Here is a 15,977-nt window from a genome sequence, read left to right as displayed (position 1 = left end):
TGTTCATATATGACAGATTCATAGTCATTTTCGACTTTTATCATATTGATAGAAAGAGTGTTTTCTGTATCACTTTCTGAATCTGATGATGTACAATTTATTTGATTGAGTTGTAACGTATCAGTTACTGTGTCATCAATACCTGGGGGGTCTGATGTTGTTTCTGGGTTAGCTTGTACTTGATTGATTTGTCTTTGATGTTTAGGTGTACTGCTTCTATGACGATTATTAGAGTTATTATAGTGATTATTATTCCGGTGTGGTGATTGGGAATAATTTCTATAACGGTTACTATAACTTGAATGTCGGTTTTGTGAATTATTTCGCGATCGATTTTGATAATTGCTGTTTGGTCTGTTATAGTTCGATCTATTATATGAATTATTCCTTGATCGATTATTCGGGTAATTCTGGTTTCGGTTGTTTGAATAACTTCTATTTCGATTATAGGAGTAGTTTCTATTCCTATTGTATGATGAATTTCGTGATTGGTTGTTTGGATAGTAATTATTTCTTGATTGGGAATTAGATCTAGAAACAAATCGTTGTGTATTTGAATTTGATCTGGAGTAGTTATTTCTACTATTTGGTCTATTGTAGTGATTTTGTGATGAATTTTGCGTGTTTCTTCGTTCTGGTGATCTTCCTCTATAACTTGAGTTATATGGGGATTGATTTCTTGTATAACTTGTATTGTTCGGAAGTGGCTTTCCTGAACTGTTATTGCTGTATACATTTTTGTTTGGTAGATTTTGATCTTTTTTCATGTATTGATAGAATGATTTATTTGGTTCTTTGTATTTTTGAGGTTTATTTTGACTATCTTGCTGTTTTTGTCTACATTCGGAAATACTATGTCCGTATCGTCGGCAATAATTACACCATTTTTTGAAAGATGGTTTGCCTTTAAAGTTTGGGTTCTTTTCATAAATATTAAGTATTTCAGTGATTTTTTCGACGAGGTCTGTATCTGATTCCTGTATATTGTTTATATTAGTGGAAGTCGTTTCAATTTTGTTAACGTATTGTAATTTCAGATTTTCCGTTTCTTCTAGTTTCATCGTGATTTCTGCTTGTTCTAGTTTGTCTACTAGTTTTCTAAAATCTAAATCGGGTTCTCGAATTGAAGAAGGATGGGATGCTCTCTTTTTTATTGCTATTTTCCTTAATTGTGGTGTTAAGGTCATCATTAAGATTTCTGTCATCTTTGTGTTTTTATAGTCGTGTGTATTTAGTGAATATGCTTTTCGAACTAGTGTTTCGATTCTTACTGCTAACTGTTTGATGGTTTCGTTTGGTAATCTGCGAATTTCATTACATAAAACTCTTTGTTGTTGTTTGTTTCTTTCAGAGTCAAACATTTTTGAAAATTCTTGTGTAAATCTTTTCCAGTTTGATTTTATTTCTAGAGGTAGTACTGAAAACCATTTTTGGGCTGCGCCATCTAAGGTTGTTTGTATTAACGCTGTGCGTCGATGTATCCAGTTTTGATGTAGTGGTGTATTAATTGGTTCAGGTCCAATGTTTAAAATCAGAGTATTCAGGGTCTGTTCCTGTGAAAACCATTAAAGGTTTGTTTGATGTTATTGATGATCCACCCATTAGGTATGGATTCATTGTCATTTGTAATGATTCTGCTGCATTTGGCATTTGAGAAAAATTTGAAAGTTGGTTTCTTGTTATTTCATGTTGTTGGAGATAATATGGGAGTGGTATTTCATTTTGCATTTGTGATGCTTGATACGAGTGTGCAGTCATTGGATTTTGTTGTTGAATTGGTTGAAAAGATTGTGTATTAATTAGATTTTGTTGTTGAATTGGTTGTTGATGTTGTGCATCTATTGGTTGTGGAGAAAAATTTCTATGATTTGTACGTGTTCTCTGTATTCCTTGTCTACGATATTCTTGAGTATTTGGTGCAAATATATCTGGTTGTAAGAAATCATCATCTGAGGATAAATAATCCATTTGATAAGATGTTTGTTTTTTATTTTTATTTTGTTGAAAAAATGGGTAATTTTCACTGCGATCCTGTGGAGGATTTGGTTGAAAATTTTTGGAATTATATTGGGCCGTTGGGTTATCCCAGTTTCGGGGTTTTGTATATTGATTAAAATTCCTTTGTGTTTGATAATTTGTTTTTGACGGATGTGTATAATTATAATTATGGTCTGCAAAGTTGTTTCTAGTGAATGTTTTGCGTGTTTTTGATGGTATTGTCATGGGTCTGTATGTTTGGTAATCCATATGTGAATATTTTGGAGCAACCGAAGGTTTAACGGTTGATTGTAAGGTTACTTGTGTTTGTGAAGGATTTGTATTTCTTGGTGTTGTTAAATTCGGGCGTATTGGTGAAATACTTTGTTGTGTAGTTGTTGTGTGTACAATTTCTTCTCTTATGAAGTGTGATGGTGTCTGTATATCTTGTTGAGTAAGATTCCTAGTTCCATTGAGGTTTTCGTTGTGTATAACTGTAGAGTTTAAACTATTATTTTGTGTATCGGGTAAAAATGTATTATAATTTAATGGTGTTGCATCAATTGTTAATGGTATCACTCTTACATAATCTCTTATGTAAGATATTGTACCTATTGCTTGACTTGAGATTGATTGTGGAAAGTTTATAAATGCGGGATGAGACCATTCGGGGTCCCAAACATAATCTGATTGTTCTGTGATAGCGGTATCATCGTTCGAATTTTGGGGTCTAAAATTTTTTCTTGCTTGTGCAATTAAATCAATATTGTGTGTGAAATAATCTATTATGAACCATGCCAAAATTTTTTGTAAATCGTGTTTGGTATGTTGTGAAACGTCGTCTTTCGTGAAATTTTCTTTAATGATGTTTAAATAACTAGAGAGTAGTGTGATTTCATGTCGTACTCTTAAATGTTTAGATGTTTCTGTCGGTGAGACATTTGTTAATGGGAGTTCATTTTCTAATATCGAAATATAACTATATATTATTGCGAAAACTTCATTGGTGAAAATGGAGTTTGCTCTTTGTGAGTTATGGTATTGGATGCTTTTTATATATTCTGAAAAAACTTTTGAAAATTCTAAGTCAAGATCGTCTGTTTGAATAGTATATGTTCTATTATTGTGGTTTGGGGAAGTGAATTCTATAGAGTAGATTCCATACTGTTGTGTTATGTTGCATATATCTTTTAGATAGTGATCTATGATTTGTCTTTTGACTTTTACATCGGGGAACTCTGTTTTACATGGACTGATTCCGGGTTCAAATAAATTTACGAGTAAATTTTGACAAAATATGTGTTGTCCTCTATCAGTATCTGCATCTACTATAAAGGGAAAGATTTCATCATCATCTGGAGTTTCGTCACCTGGGGTGTGCGTTGAACTCATTTTTCCGTTCGATGACTGTTAATATGTAATTATTAATGTGTCGAATTGGTTGATTCCAATTGTATAGATGTACTGGTTTGTGTTTATACTGCTTTTTTGTTCTTCTTTTTCCTCTTTGTGATGAATTTGAAGTTGTTTCTGAGTCAGAAAAATATAATTGATCGTGAAGTGGGCAATTTTTATCTATTGATTCTTTTAGTTTGTAAAGTTCGTCTAAACTGTTGGTTTCTGATTCTGAAAATGCGTTTCGATTTTTTGAAAATCTTTTTCGTGTTATTTGTCTTTGTTTAGTTATTATTTTTCTGTTTAGTGTTTGTCGTTTTGTGCGGATGTATCCAACTGTTTGTGTATGAGGTGTGATTACAAGGTCGTATTTTTTGTTATCTATTTCACAATTGTGTAAAACGATTGTTTGTTTATTTCCTAGGTTTTTAAATGACATAAGGTTTAGGATGACGGATGCAAAAAGTTGTTAAGTGAATTCTAATTACTTAAACTGTTAGTCCTTACGATTTTTTGGTTAGCTTAACCTGGGTCTATTTGTTCAGGGTTGGAGAGAAAAGTATATCGATTCCGAAGAATGATTTTTACTTTCTCGTGACTAGTATAAGCTAAGGTGTTAACTTACTTAATCTTACTTAGGGGTAGTGATTGTGTTCAAGGGTTGGAGAATAGTAAATCGATCCACAAGGTTCAGGTATAATTAGAACGCGAGTAGTTCGTTAGATACTATTTTAAACTTACTAAGTCTAAGATTTATCCTGGGTCTGGTAAGAGGGGGGGTCAAGTGAAGGATGAATAACCGAAGTTCTTCACTGTTTATCCTAATTTGAATGATTAGTTGTGTTTAAAAATTTCTATTAGTCCTGGGTTTTTAGAAAGGGTTGGATAGTGAATCGACGTTTGAGGTCGTTAGACACTAATTAAGTGGGTGGGGGAGAACAAAGTTGTTCTGTTTGATCCAAGGATAAGCCTTGATGATCAAGTTTGAAATTTAATTAAGTAGAAAATGATTTAAGATCCAAGGATAAGCCTTGATGATCTGGTTTTAAATTAAGTGACTTTAAGTTTTAATAAAGTTTTAAATTTGTGTAAAGGAAAGATTTAGTGTTTTATGATGTTAGTGAGTTGATGATTGCTGTTATGTTTTAGGTGATGAAGCTGGAACAACAGGATGATTTATGATTACTAACCATTTATTGTCATGCTACTAATTTTTATTTTTATTTTCCAATAAATATTTTTCAAACATGTTTTGTATAATACTGCAGAGTTTTAGGAAAACGATCTTAGATCTTTTTATCAATCGTTATTGTATATTAATAATTTTGTTTAGCGCCTGAAATGATTCTGAAGAGTAACTTCAAGGTTTTATGTTTGCAAATGGAAATCTAAATTCATTGCAAGTAATATTCGAAATATAAAAGTTTGTTCTGGCTTTTGCCGAACTATCATATAACTATACGGCAAGTTTCTACTTTGTCGTATGTCGTCTTTGGTTCGAGGTCTTCTTCCAATTCCGGGTAGTTCTGTTATGGTTCGGAATATTGGCTCTGATCTATCGAGTCGGAGAGACATTTCAATTAAATTATTGTCGTATAACATTTTGTAAATGTTTTTGTCTAATTTCTAATCTATTTTGGTTAATTCTAATCTAGTAAGGTCTTGTTCGAGACTTATGGTCGCACCAGATGAGTTAGGACTTGGGTGTATAACTCATAGAGTAATTTCGGATAGGGTACACCGTCTGCTCGTCACGCTATCTTATTTTCGGCCGGATAGATTCGTGCAACTTCTTAGTCTAATACCGATCCTAATCTTACTCTTATACTATCTAGTCTCAGGTTGTTTAACTAGTCTCTGCTAGGCTCAATAGATCTAGGGTATACTGGTTTATTGCGGCTGCTGAAGTGCTCGGGAGAGTCCAACTAATTTCTAAGTTAAATTCAAATCTCTCTGGTGCTGAAATTACAAGTAACTTCAGCACTTACAAATAAGTGGGTTGTTAGTTAGATGGATCATGATTGGTTAATATTAAATACTTTACATTGGTAAAACATTTAATTTATCCAATCATAAAATATAGTTTAGATCAGGTTCCAAAATGTATTTCATCAAGGATGTTTGAAACAGCAAATATTACATCCGAGGGATCGCACAAACTCATCTATTTAAATAAGGCCCTTCAAAAATCCAGCGGCAAAAGTTTTGGCATACATTATATGTTTTGAAATCTGTTAGCGATAATTTCGGAAAAAGTGGATGTTTTGTACCCTGGCTGATCTAGAATTTTTTCGAAGAAGAATTTAAAAAAAATTGAAAACTGTATCGACCTTTTTTAAGCTCAACCAAATTGATATCCAAGCACCCCCAAATCAAAATGAAGACACTATTTTAGCCAAATTTTCTGCACTGCACGCGAATTTTGAAAAACAGGGGAAGCGTTTTTAGGCACTTTTTGGATGATAATTGCGTTTTTTGGCGCGCGGTCCCATTTAACATTAGTATATTTTGGCGCCATTTGAGTTTTTAGGGCCGGTCAGCAAGAGAAGATGTCCTCTTGTAGTATTAAAAGGGGGAACTTTTAGGGAAAGGAGTCCTGACCATCAAATCCGCTTCTGGCCTTGTAGCTGAAAACGAAAGCTGGGAAAGTTAGTTTTTCTAACAAATAAGAAATTATTATTAGAAATATTTTTTTACCACAAACCAAACCCAGTCATAAAAAAGTACCTCCGACCCTATTAATTCTTTCGACTTAGCATAACTGTTTTCGACTCGGTGCACAGGTGGCTACGTGAATGCGAGCTACATCTCAGGAGAGAACAGTGACCAGGAGTACATTGCCAGCCAGGGTCCCCTCCCCCACACTGTGGACGATTTCTGGCAGATGATATGGGAAAAGTAAGCTCAACAATTTTCTCAACTGACGCAAAAACTTAGTATTACAATAGAAGTTCTTTCGAAGACCGTCTCTCGAAACAGAACTGAAGTATTCATTTTTGTACTTATTCTAATGATGACGTCATTGCCTGTTGATATTTGTGTGGTAGTATATATATATGTGTGTGTTGTTAGGGATGTGGTGAAGGTGGTGATGTTGTGTCAGTGCCAGGAGATGAAGAAGGGGGTGATGAGGGATGCCTGTTTCCCCTACTGGCCCAATGAGATGAGTGAGGCTCAGTGGAGGGGAAACCTGCAGATCAAACTCATCGATATACAGGTAAATAGGATAGGACACAATAAACCAGGGTTGGCATAAAGGGCGGGGGCTACTCCTTTTTTCAAGGATTCGACACCCTGAACACCCTTGGTAATTTCTAACAACACTCATTTTTAGTTGACCACCCCCAAAGTTTTTGTTAGAGTGCCTTGGGCGCCGAACTAAAAAAAACGTAAACTTGAGAAACGGAAGGGGGGTTCCAGAGTTGGTTATTTGGAGCGGCGTTTAAAAAACTTTTTTTAAACATTCCAGACAGTGTCTAAAACGTCATTTTTGGCCTGTTTTGTAGCAGTATTATCTATTTTGTAGCAGTATTATCCTTTGGAGCAGTATTATCTACCGGGTCCAGTTGGTAGAGTAGATTGAATTTGATGCAGAAAAAAAACTTTCAAAACGTGTCATTTCACTGCTAATATGAAAGTTGAACTTTAACAGCAATGATTAACAGCAAACATAAAAATTAACAACCACAAAACGGTTTTTGTAAACCATTTGAAATCGGTTTTATATCTCATGAGTTTAAGATCTCGTTCATAATTATAATATAAAAATAGCAATAAAAATTGAGCCATTAGGCCCTCGTTGAGCTAAAAGTTGAGCCAATAGTCTACTTCTACAAACAATCTACATTTTACCTTAAGCCGCTTAAAGCAATTGGTTTTATATAACAATTTATTTCACAAATTCAAATATAAACATGCAGTTTTTTTGAAAAATTCAATCTGAAAAATGTCTTTTCTTTATTGCTCCTCTCGAGATAATTCTACATCCAACGTTGCTATAAGCACAGTATTAGATCTAACCCTGCTGACTTAGATGACGCATGCAGTTAAAATATCAGATCGATTAACAAAGTTCAAAACATTCGGATACACAGAGTTCAATAGAAATAGCATAAAACAGGGGGGAAATGACGATTTTAATCACATTCCGAACCTATTAAACTTTTTGTAGAATTTCTTTGTTGCTACGCTGCTGTCATTTGCTTTTTTTCAAACATATGTTTTTGCGACTTTTAGACAATTAAAATACTGTAGCAAAAACAGCAATTACAAACTTGAACAAGACTCCTCGTGTCAGGGCGAAGCCCTGAATAATCCGACTGCCTTTTAAGGTTTATGGAGCTGTAATAACATAGAAAATTTAAATGAAATATAATATAATGAAATTTTTTTTTCTGAAATTTGGAAATTTTTATGAAAATCATCCCCCAACACGCCATATTAAGTACAAAAGGATAGATTTCGTTCCTTGTAACAAATCAATTATTGCAAATAAGCTTCGTTCAACCAATTTGGAACAATTTCTAAGACGGATTAAATCTCCGCTTACGCGTTGATAGCGCGAATTATTATATCGCGCGTTAATTGTCCCAAATTTGTCAAAATGTCCAAAATGGCAATCCTTAAACCCTCATAACTTTACGAAAAATGATCACAGGTAAAATATCTTTTCAAATTTAAGCTCAGTACAACATATATGTATATATATTTATATATATATATATATATATATATATATATATATATATGTGTGTGTGTGTGTGTGTGTGTGTGTGTGTGTGTGTGTGTATATATTTCACCTGAGATTATTTTTTGTAAAAATATTGGGGTTTATTGATTTCCAATTTGGGACAATTAACGCGCGCTATACTTCGCGCCGCTAATAGCGCGTAAGCGGAGATTTAATCCGTCTGAGAAATCATTCCAAATTGAAGTGAAGCGTTTTTTAAAATCTTTTCAATACTATGCATTTTGCAAACATTTTTACTTTGTAATTTACAAAGCGTGAGGGGAATGTTCCTCAAAAAATGTCATGAAAACTTAAAAAAAAAATTATCCATTTTTTTAGCGAACACTACTCCATCGACCTTCAATATTTTCGCTCTGTTACGAGCAGTCTTGGAAAGAACCATAAATTCTAGTGAATACCCTGTTTAAGTCAGAGGTGACTGTGTTTGTATCAAAGTTGGATCTAAAATTATCTCTAGAGGGGAAGCTGAAAAAAGTGGGTATTTTTATAGAACTTTCTTAAGGTAAAAAAAACTGTTTTCCAACCTCTCCAAATAATATAACATATGGGGGCTTTATGGGACACTCAATATGAAAATGCTTTGTAGGCGACGCCCTTTTGGATCAGACGCACATTCACCATTCGCCCTGGAGACCCAGCGGGTTACGTGTCCCAAGAGGAGTTCCCGTCTGGCAGAAACATAGTCCAGTACCACTTCAAGCGCTGGGAGGACGAAATGACCCCTCTGTGGTCCGAGTTCGAACCCTTCGTGACCGTGATTAGGAAGGAGAACCCATACCAGTACCCTGTGCTCGTGCACTGCAGTGCGGGTGTGGGAAGGACTGGGAGTTTTATCGCGGTGGACCGTCTGATGCAACAAAAGACGTACAAAAATGAATTCGACATCAGAGGTATTCTAGATTCTCTTCGTGCAAAAACTCGGTTTTTTCTGGGGTCTTTACATTCCGGTCTGAGTAAAAAAATTAAAGCCCACCAAACCCCCCTCCCCAGGCAGACGCACTCCGATTTTACTGTTTTGCGCGGAGCTATAATAGGAATAAAGACTCCCTCTCTGTTATGCTGGGCTCAAAATTACAAAAAAAAAACGTTGAAAACCATTTATTTTCTGATTAATCAATTTAAATTAATCTGATTCAAGCGAAATGATCCAATTTTCAAAAAAAAGAAACTTTGGGCAATTTTACAGAAAAAAAAACAAAAGTCCGTTGGTCGATCAACCCCAACTTGGCAGTAAATTTCTAACTAATTAGATTTTTTTAATTGGTCAATTTCAATGATTTTTTTTCGGGTTTTTGAATAACGAAATCTGTCTTGTGGAGTTCTCCCATTGTAGAGCTAAAATGTCGTTTAAAGAGGTTTCAAAATGAAAGAACAAACTTTTTGAGTGAGTTGTATCTATCAGACTCGTAGGAACGACAGATACTATAGGTGGTACATCGTAGCAATAAATGAAAGCCGCCATTGCTAGTTTTTCTTCCCAGCTTCCAATCAGATATTTTCTGTAAGTTTCAAAATCGACAGAAAATTGAGCTAACCTTAGATCGGTTTTGAGTACTTCTTTCTAAAATTTCTGCCAAAGTCTGATATCAATTGTCGTCAGAAGCCTTTTTCAATGAAACGTTGACTATATTTTTTGAATATTTTTCTATCGAGCTGTTTTCTAGCACGCTCCAAATTGGGCGCAATTTTAAATTGTTGTCGATTCTTAGCTTTTTTTCAGAAATCGGAGTCAGTCTAACAGACATTGGAACCCTATGTTATAAGACTCCATAAAAAAATCCTCTAAAACCACCAATTGCTAGTTTTTCCATGGAACATCATATAAATTGAAATTTTTAGGCATGGTGGCTGAGATGAGAACCATGCGCCCATTAATGGTCCAAACTGTGGAACAGTACCGATTCGTGCACGAAGTGGCCTTGAGACTGGCTGAGGAGGTTCAAAATGTCATGCCCAATGGACCCTCCACTCCCCTAATTGCCCCTACCCCAATTGGGTTTGAGACTATCGAATTGACAGACCAGAGCAGCGAGCATAATGCGGATGTGCCATCAAATACAGTTGAAATTGGGGAAACTATTCTAAGCATCTAGAAGACAAAAGTCACCGTGAACAAAACAAATAGAACCAATAAAACATCCCACGTTTCTATCTTACATGTACACAATCACATCGCTTTTAAAACTGTCGACCAAACTCACAAAAACTGGCTAAAACTTAAGAACGCACATAATGTAAATAACACAAATATGACGACAGTTTAAAAAATTATGACTCAAAAATAAGTTGAGCAGATTGTTTTCATCGACTGGTACCAAAAATATAGATATCAATTACACGTCATACATTTTAAAAACGGTTCAACTTAGTTCTAAAAGAGTCAAAAGCTACCTATTTTTTCGATTTTTTTTATAATGAATAAATGTGAATATTGTAAATAGTCAACTCTCATCTGTCAAAATTACAGCTTCAATTCTTAAATTTATATGGAATATATTGTTTGAAAAAAAAAATTTTTCCATACAAAATGGTGATACTAATACTAAAGGGTAATCGAATTATCAATGGAAAGTAAAAAGCTAAAATATAGATCATTTAATTCTGTATGGCGTGCGCGGGAACGCCATATTTGTTTAAAGTATAACTTCTGATTTGCTCTAGCGTCCAACTGAAATGGACATCTTCGATGGTTTTTGCAAAGCTGCGACCCGGAGAATGATCAGCTCATAAGTTTTTTTCAGAATGAATTAGTTATTGATCTTGTTAATGTTAAATTCACATGGCTCTATATTAGTATCGTTTGTTCTTGTTTTTGAATCACTAAGTCTGAATTCCAAGAGTCAATTTCAGTTCTTTTCTGAAGTCCAAGTTGAAAACTGCGTAGATGAAAGGGTTCAGAGCACTGTTCGTGTAGCCTAGCCAGTCAATGGCCACACGCATGTAGGGGTGGGGCTCACACTTGTCCCCACAGAAAGGTACGATTAAAGCTAGTATGAAGAAGGGCAGCCAGCACACCACGAACGTACTTCAGAGCAAAGGGGCCATATATTAGAATAGATGGCATATGTAGTCTACTTCAATTGAAGAATTTTTAAAGCGTTCAAAATGTTTAGTTCAATTTGTGACAGAAGAGCCGAAAAAAGTCTAAGATAAAAAATACAAAGCAAAATTTTGACTAATTTATTCGAATATTTTTTTCTTGTGGTCGAAAAACTAGTTTTTGCATGAGAAAAAAATCTTACCAGGTTTTAAAATGTTTTCACTAAAAAATAGCTTGCAACGTGAAAAGACGTGAACAGTTTTAAATAAAGACTTAAACTTTAATTTTTTTGTTCTCCTATTTATTGTTATGGGCTGCATAAATTGAAAACAATAATGTGCTGAAATTTACACCTCCACATCAGAATGTGTGTACCACCTATTTTGATATATGACCTTAGAATGACGAAAACAGTGGTGATGGCTCTGATTTCTCTTCGCTGTTGTTTCTGTCTCTTGCGAAGCTCCACTTGAAGACAGATCTGAGTTTGGAGTCCTGCGTTGAGGTATTGAGACGTCATCCGATTCTTCCGATTGTACCTAAAATTGACAAATTAGTTATAAGTAATAAGATTGTAATGAAAATTTTTAAATTGACGGTCTTGCGTTTGAGGTAATGCGAGATTTCCCGTTTTGACTACAGTACATCAAGAGAAAGACGTGTAGGCCATAATGTATATATGATAAAGGGAGCGGCCGTTGTAGTGGCCATGGTACTACTGCCTTCCATTCTAAAGATCGGTATACCCAGCACTATCTTGAACCGTGGTCATTCCTTGATATACTATACCTCAGCTCAGAAAAAAAACTAAAATGTTGATCATATCCTCTCTGGATAAGTGTCGTTAGAAGGTTCCATGTGGAAAGCATTAACCAGGTAAAGAACACCCCTTGCTGCTTATGAGTGCCTTTATCCATATCGTAAGTTTGTTCATCGCGAGGCCAAACTGTACACTGGATAGGCGCGCAATTTTGTGTCTGTATGTTCCTGGATTCCAGAGACAAGTATTTAAAAATATTAAAATTTTGTCTGAACAATCAAAAGAAATTAAAGAACAAAAGAAGAACAAGAGAGCGTCCTTGCTGTGGATCCGCTTACAATTCACAAAATGCACAATTTGGCCTCTAAATGTTGGAAACTTTTTTTAAAAAAAGTTTATGTACCTAATAAATCTAGAATAATAATAATCATCATAGATTGTTTCCAACCTAAGGTTACCATAATAGTCAAACGGTTCTTTAATTACTCCTGTACAAAGTTATAGATTGGGAGGACACCATTAGGCTGCAAGAGCCTGTTTTCATGCGCCGCAAGCCATTTATTAAAATTACCAGGTTGACAAAAAATGCTTGTCATACTATTTCATATTATGAAAAAATGCTTATCATACTATTTCATAGACCAAAAAAAATACTATGAAAATGATAACCATTTTTTTCATACTATGCATACTATGAATAATTTTTTTCTTAACTCATGTAAAATCATCCAAAAAATCGTTAAATTATTTTTGAAGATTTTATTTTTTTCTATAGCAAAATGCTTATCATACATTTTGCATTTATGAAAATATTGTGATAAGCATTTTTTATCAAAATTAAAATCATGTTTTTGAGAATCAGCACGACTTCTTTCAATGAATATACTTTTTAAACTAACTAAAAATTAGCCAGAAATCTTTTTTTTTAATGATTTGTGAGGATTTTATTTCTTCTATCGCAAAATGCTTATCATACAATTTCCATGCATGAAAACTGTGTGACAAGCATTTTTTTTATCAAAAAATAAAAATTAATTTTTTATTGAGCAGAAAGATTCAAAATAGGGAAATAGAACAGAAGTATTTCTCTAAAGACGTTTAATACAGTTTTTAAATTTTGTATGAAAATTGTAAAATAAGCATTTTTCCCATAGTCGCCATATATGAATTTGCATGACAAGCATTTCTCTTTTACGGACGTCAACCCGGGTATATAACCCCCCACGAAACTCAAGTTAGGGTTTATTTTCGTTGTTTATCATTAACGTCTCGCCTTGAGGGAGCCTTTAAAATTTTTAGTTGCTACTAAAACTAACTTGACCGTGGTCGAGTTATTTTGGTGCACTTTTGCGCTTACTACCACGCTAAAAAGAATCTGATTTGCCATAATTGGTTTGTTACAAGGAGCAAAATTTATCCTTTTGTACTTTATATGGCGTGTGGGGAGATGATTTTAAAAATCAAATTTTAGAAGAAAAAAATTTCATTTTATTTTATTTGAAAATTATTATTTTTTTAAATGTTATTACTGCTCCATAAATCCTAAAAAGCAGTCGGAACATTCAGGGCTTTGCCCTGATACGAACAGTCTTGTTGTTCCCACTTTCGATACGAAAGTAACGGAATATTTGTTCTCGGGGTGGGTTTTTTATTCTTCAGACAAATTTCGACTTTTAACTAACCATTTTTGACGGAATCTTTTATCATTCAAGTGGTATTGTTGTCCTGAGCTTAAATTTGAAAAATATTTTACCTGTGGTCAATTTTTGTAAAGTTATGAGGGTTTAAAGATTGCCATTTTAGCCATTTTGACCAATTTGGGACAATTAACGCGCGATATAATTCGAGCTTTTAACGCGTAATCGGAGATTTAATCCGTCTTATAGATCGTTCCAAATTGGTTGAAAGAAACTTTTTCGCCATAATTGATTTGTTACAAGGAGCAAAAACTATCCTTTTGTTCCAACTTTCGATACGAAAGTAACGGAATATTTGTGCTCGGGGTGGGTTTTATTTACTTCAGACATATTTCGAATTTTAACTAGCCATTTTTGACGGAATTTTTTTATCATTCAAAAGGTAATGTTGTCCTGAGCTTAAATTTAAAAAAATATTTCATCTGCGACCATTTTTTGTAAAGTTATGGGGGTTTAAAGATTGCCATCAATTTGGGACAATTAACGCGCGATATATTTTGCGCTAATAACGCCTAAGCGGAAATTTAACCCGTCTTATAAATCGTCCCAAAATTAGTTGAAAGAATCTGATTTGCCATAATTGGTTTGTTACAAGGAGCGAAATTTATCCTTTTGTACTTTATATGGCGTGTGGGGAGATGATTTAAAAAAATCAAATTTTAGAAGAAAAAAATTTCATTTTGTTTTATTTGAAAATTATTATTTTTATAAATGTTATTACTGCTCCATAAATCCTAAAAAGCAGTCGGAACATTTAGGGCTTTGTCCTGATACGAACAGTCTTGTTCTTCCCACTTTCGATACGAAAGTAACGGAATATTTGTTCTCGGGGTGGGTTTTTTATTCTTCAGACAAATTTCGACTTTTTAACTAACCATTTTTGACGGAATTTTTTTTATCATTCAAGTGGTATTGTTGTCCTGAGCTTAAATTTGAAAAAATTTTACCTGTGGTCAGTTTTTGTAAAGTTATGAGGGATTAAAGATTGCCATTTTAGCCATTTTGACCAATTTGGGACAATTAACGCGCGATATAATTCGAGCTTTTAACGCGTAATCGGAGATTTAATCCGTCTTATAGATCGTTCCAAATTGGTTGAACGAAATTTTTTTTGCCATAATTGATTTGTTACAAGGAGCAAAAACTATCCTTTTGTTCCGACTTTCGATACGAAAGTAACGGAATATTTGTGCTTGAATATTTTTTAACTAGCCATTTTTGACGGAATTTTTCTTATATCATTCAAAAGGTATTGTTATCCTGAGCTCAAATTTGAAAAGATATTTCACCTATGGTCAATTTTTGTAAAGTTATGAGGGTTTAAAGATTGCCATTTTAGCCATTTTGACCAATTTGGGACAAATAACGCGCGATATAATTCGAACTTTTAACGCGTAATCGGAGATTTAATCCGTCTTATAGATCGTTGCAAATTGGTTGAACGAAACTTTTTCGCCATAATTGATTTGTTACAAGGAGTAAAAACTATCCTTTTGTTCCAACTTTCGATACGAAAGTAACGGAATATTTGTGCTCGGGGTGGGTTTTATTTACTTCAGACAAATTTCGACTTTTTAACTAGCCATTTTTGACAGAATATTTTTTATCATTCAAAAGGTATTGTGGTTCTGAGCTTATATTTGAAAAGTTATTTGACCTGTGATCAATTTTCGTAAAGTTATGGGGGTTTAAAAATTGCTATTTTGGCCATTTTGACCAATTTGGGACAATTAACGCGCGATATTTTTCGCGGTATTAACGGGTGAGCGGAGATTTATTCCGTCCTAGAAATCGTTCCAAGTTGGTTGAAAGAAGCTTATTAATTATAATTGATTTGATACAAGGAGCGAAATCTATTCTTTTAAAATTTATATGATGTGTGGGGGGATGATTTCATTAAAAAATTTAATTTTTAAAAATTTTTTTTCTTCATTTTTTTACATTTAATTTTTTTTGTTACTACTGCTCCATAAACCGTAAAAGGCAGTCGGAATATTCAGGGCTTTGCCCTGATACGAGCAGTCTTGTTTATATTGATGCTTGATTCGGTTTCCGACCAATTCACATTTTTAAGAAACGTCTGAGTATATCCCTTACTTTGACGTATCATATTTTCTACAACAGAGCGTTTTAACATTTCGTTGAAACTCGGCGAAGTCATCAGCATCTAATAGTTGGAATCCCAAAAATGAAATCTTTAGGCTCTTACCGCTAATCATCCAAGATTAACATTCAGCGGCACAGAATCACGGAATAGTCACGCAGATCCAGAATGTAGAAAGAAAGCTAGTTAAATCATTTGAACAGTCGATCCCGATACCAAATAAAAAGGACGGAAGGAAGATTCATAATCAAAAC

General features: G+C 34.1%; 2 protein-coding genes across 3 annotated transcripts in view; one reads left to right on the top strand and one right to left on the bottom strand.

Annotated features, from left to right (window-relative positions):
* The window catches only part of LOC134841156 (receptor-type tyrosine-protein phosphatase beta-like), a 31,861-nt gene extending 21,332 nt beyond the window's left edge, over positions 1 to 10,529 (top strand). Inside the window, exons 6-10 of one of the 2 annotated variants that reach the window (XM_063856959.1) lie at positions 5,958 to 6,020; positions 6,156 to 6,270; positions 6,445 to 6,589; positions 8,709 to 9,012; positions 9,962 to 10,529. In XM_063856959.1, the coding sequence (XP_063713029.1) occupies positions 5,958 to 6,020; positions 6,156 to 6,270; positions 6,445 to 6,589; positions 8,709 to 9,012; positions 9,962 to 10,215 (881 nt within the window). In that variant the 3' untranslated portion in view covers positions 10,216 to 10,529. The remainder of the gene's footprint in view (positions 1 to 5,957; positions 6,021 to 6,155; positions 6,271 to 6,444; positions 6,590 to 8,708; positions 9,013 to 9,961) is intronic. The other variant, XM_063856960.1, reaches the window with a different exon arrangement.
* A 128-nt stretch (positions 10,530 to 10,657) lies between these two features.
* Positions 10,658 to 11,697, bottom strand: LOC134841157 (tyramine receptor 1-like). Its single transcript, XM_063856961.1, has 2 exons — positions 11,558 to 11,697; positions 10,658 to 11,147 (listed from the first exon to the last, which is right to left on the bottom strand). The coding sequence occupies exons 1-2, from the start codon at positions 11,680 to 11,682 to the stop codon at positions 10,943 to 10,945; spliced, it is 330 nt and encodes a 109-aa protein (XP_063713031.1). The 5' UTR covers positions 11,683 to 11,697; the 3' UTR covers positions 10,658 to 10,942.
* Positions 11,698 to 15,977: the final 4,280 nt, after the last annotated feature.

This window comes from Symsagittifera roscoffensis, chromosome 3 (assembly GCF_963678635.1).
Source record: "Symsagittifera roscoffensis chromosome 3, txSymRosc1.1, whole genome shotgun sequence".
In the NCBI taxonomy this organism is placed as follows: Eukaryota; Metazoa; Xenacoelomorpha; order Acoela; family Convolutidae; genus Symsagittifera; species Symsagittifera roscoffensis.
This window is presented reverse-complemented; position numbering and strand designations above follow the sequence as displayed.

Coding starts and splice junctions, on each gene's coding strand:
- LOC134841157 (XM_063856961.1), bottom strand. CDS start 11,682: ATGACGTCTCAATACCTCAACGCAGGACTCCAAACTCAGATCTGTCTT. Junction 11,148..11,557: donor ACTGTTTTCGTCATTCTAAG/GTCATATATCAA, acceptor TTTGCTCTGAAG/TACGTTCGTGGTGTGCTGGC.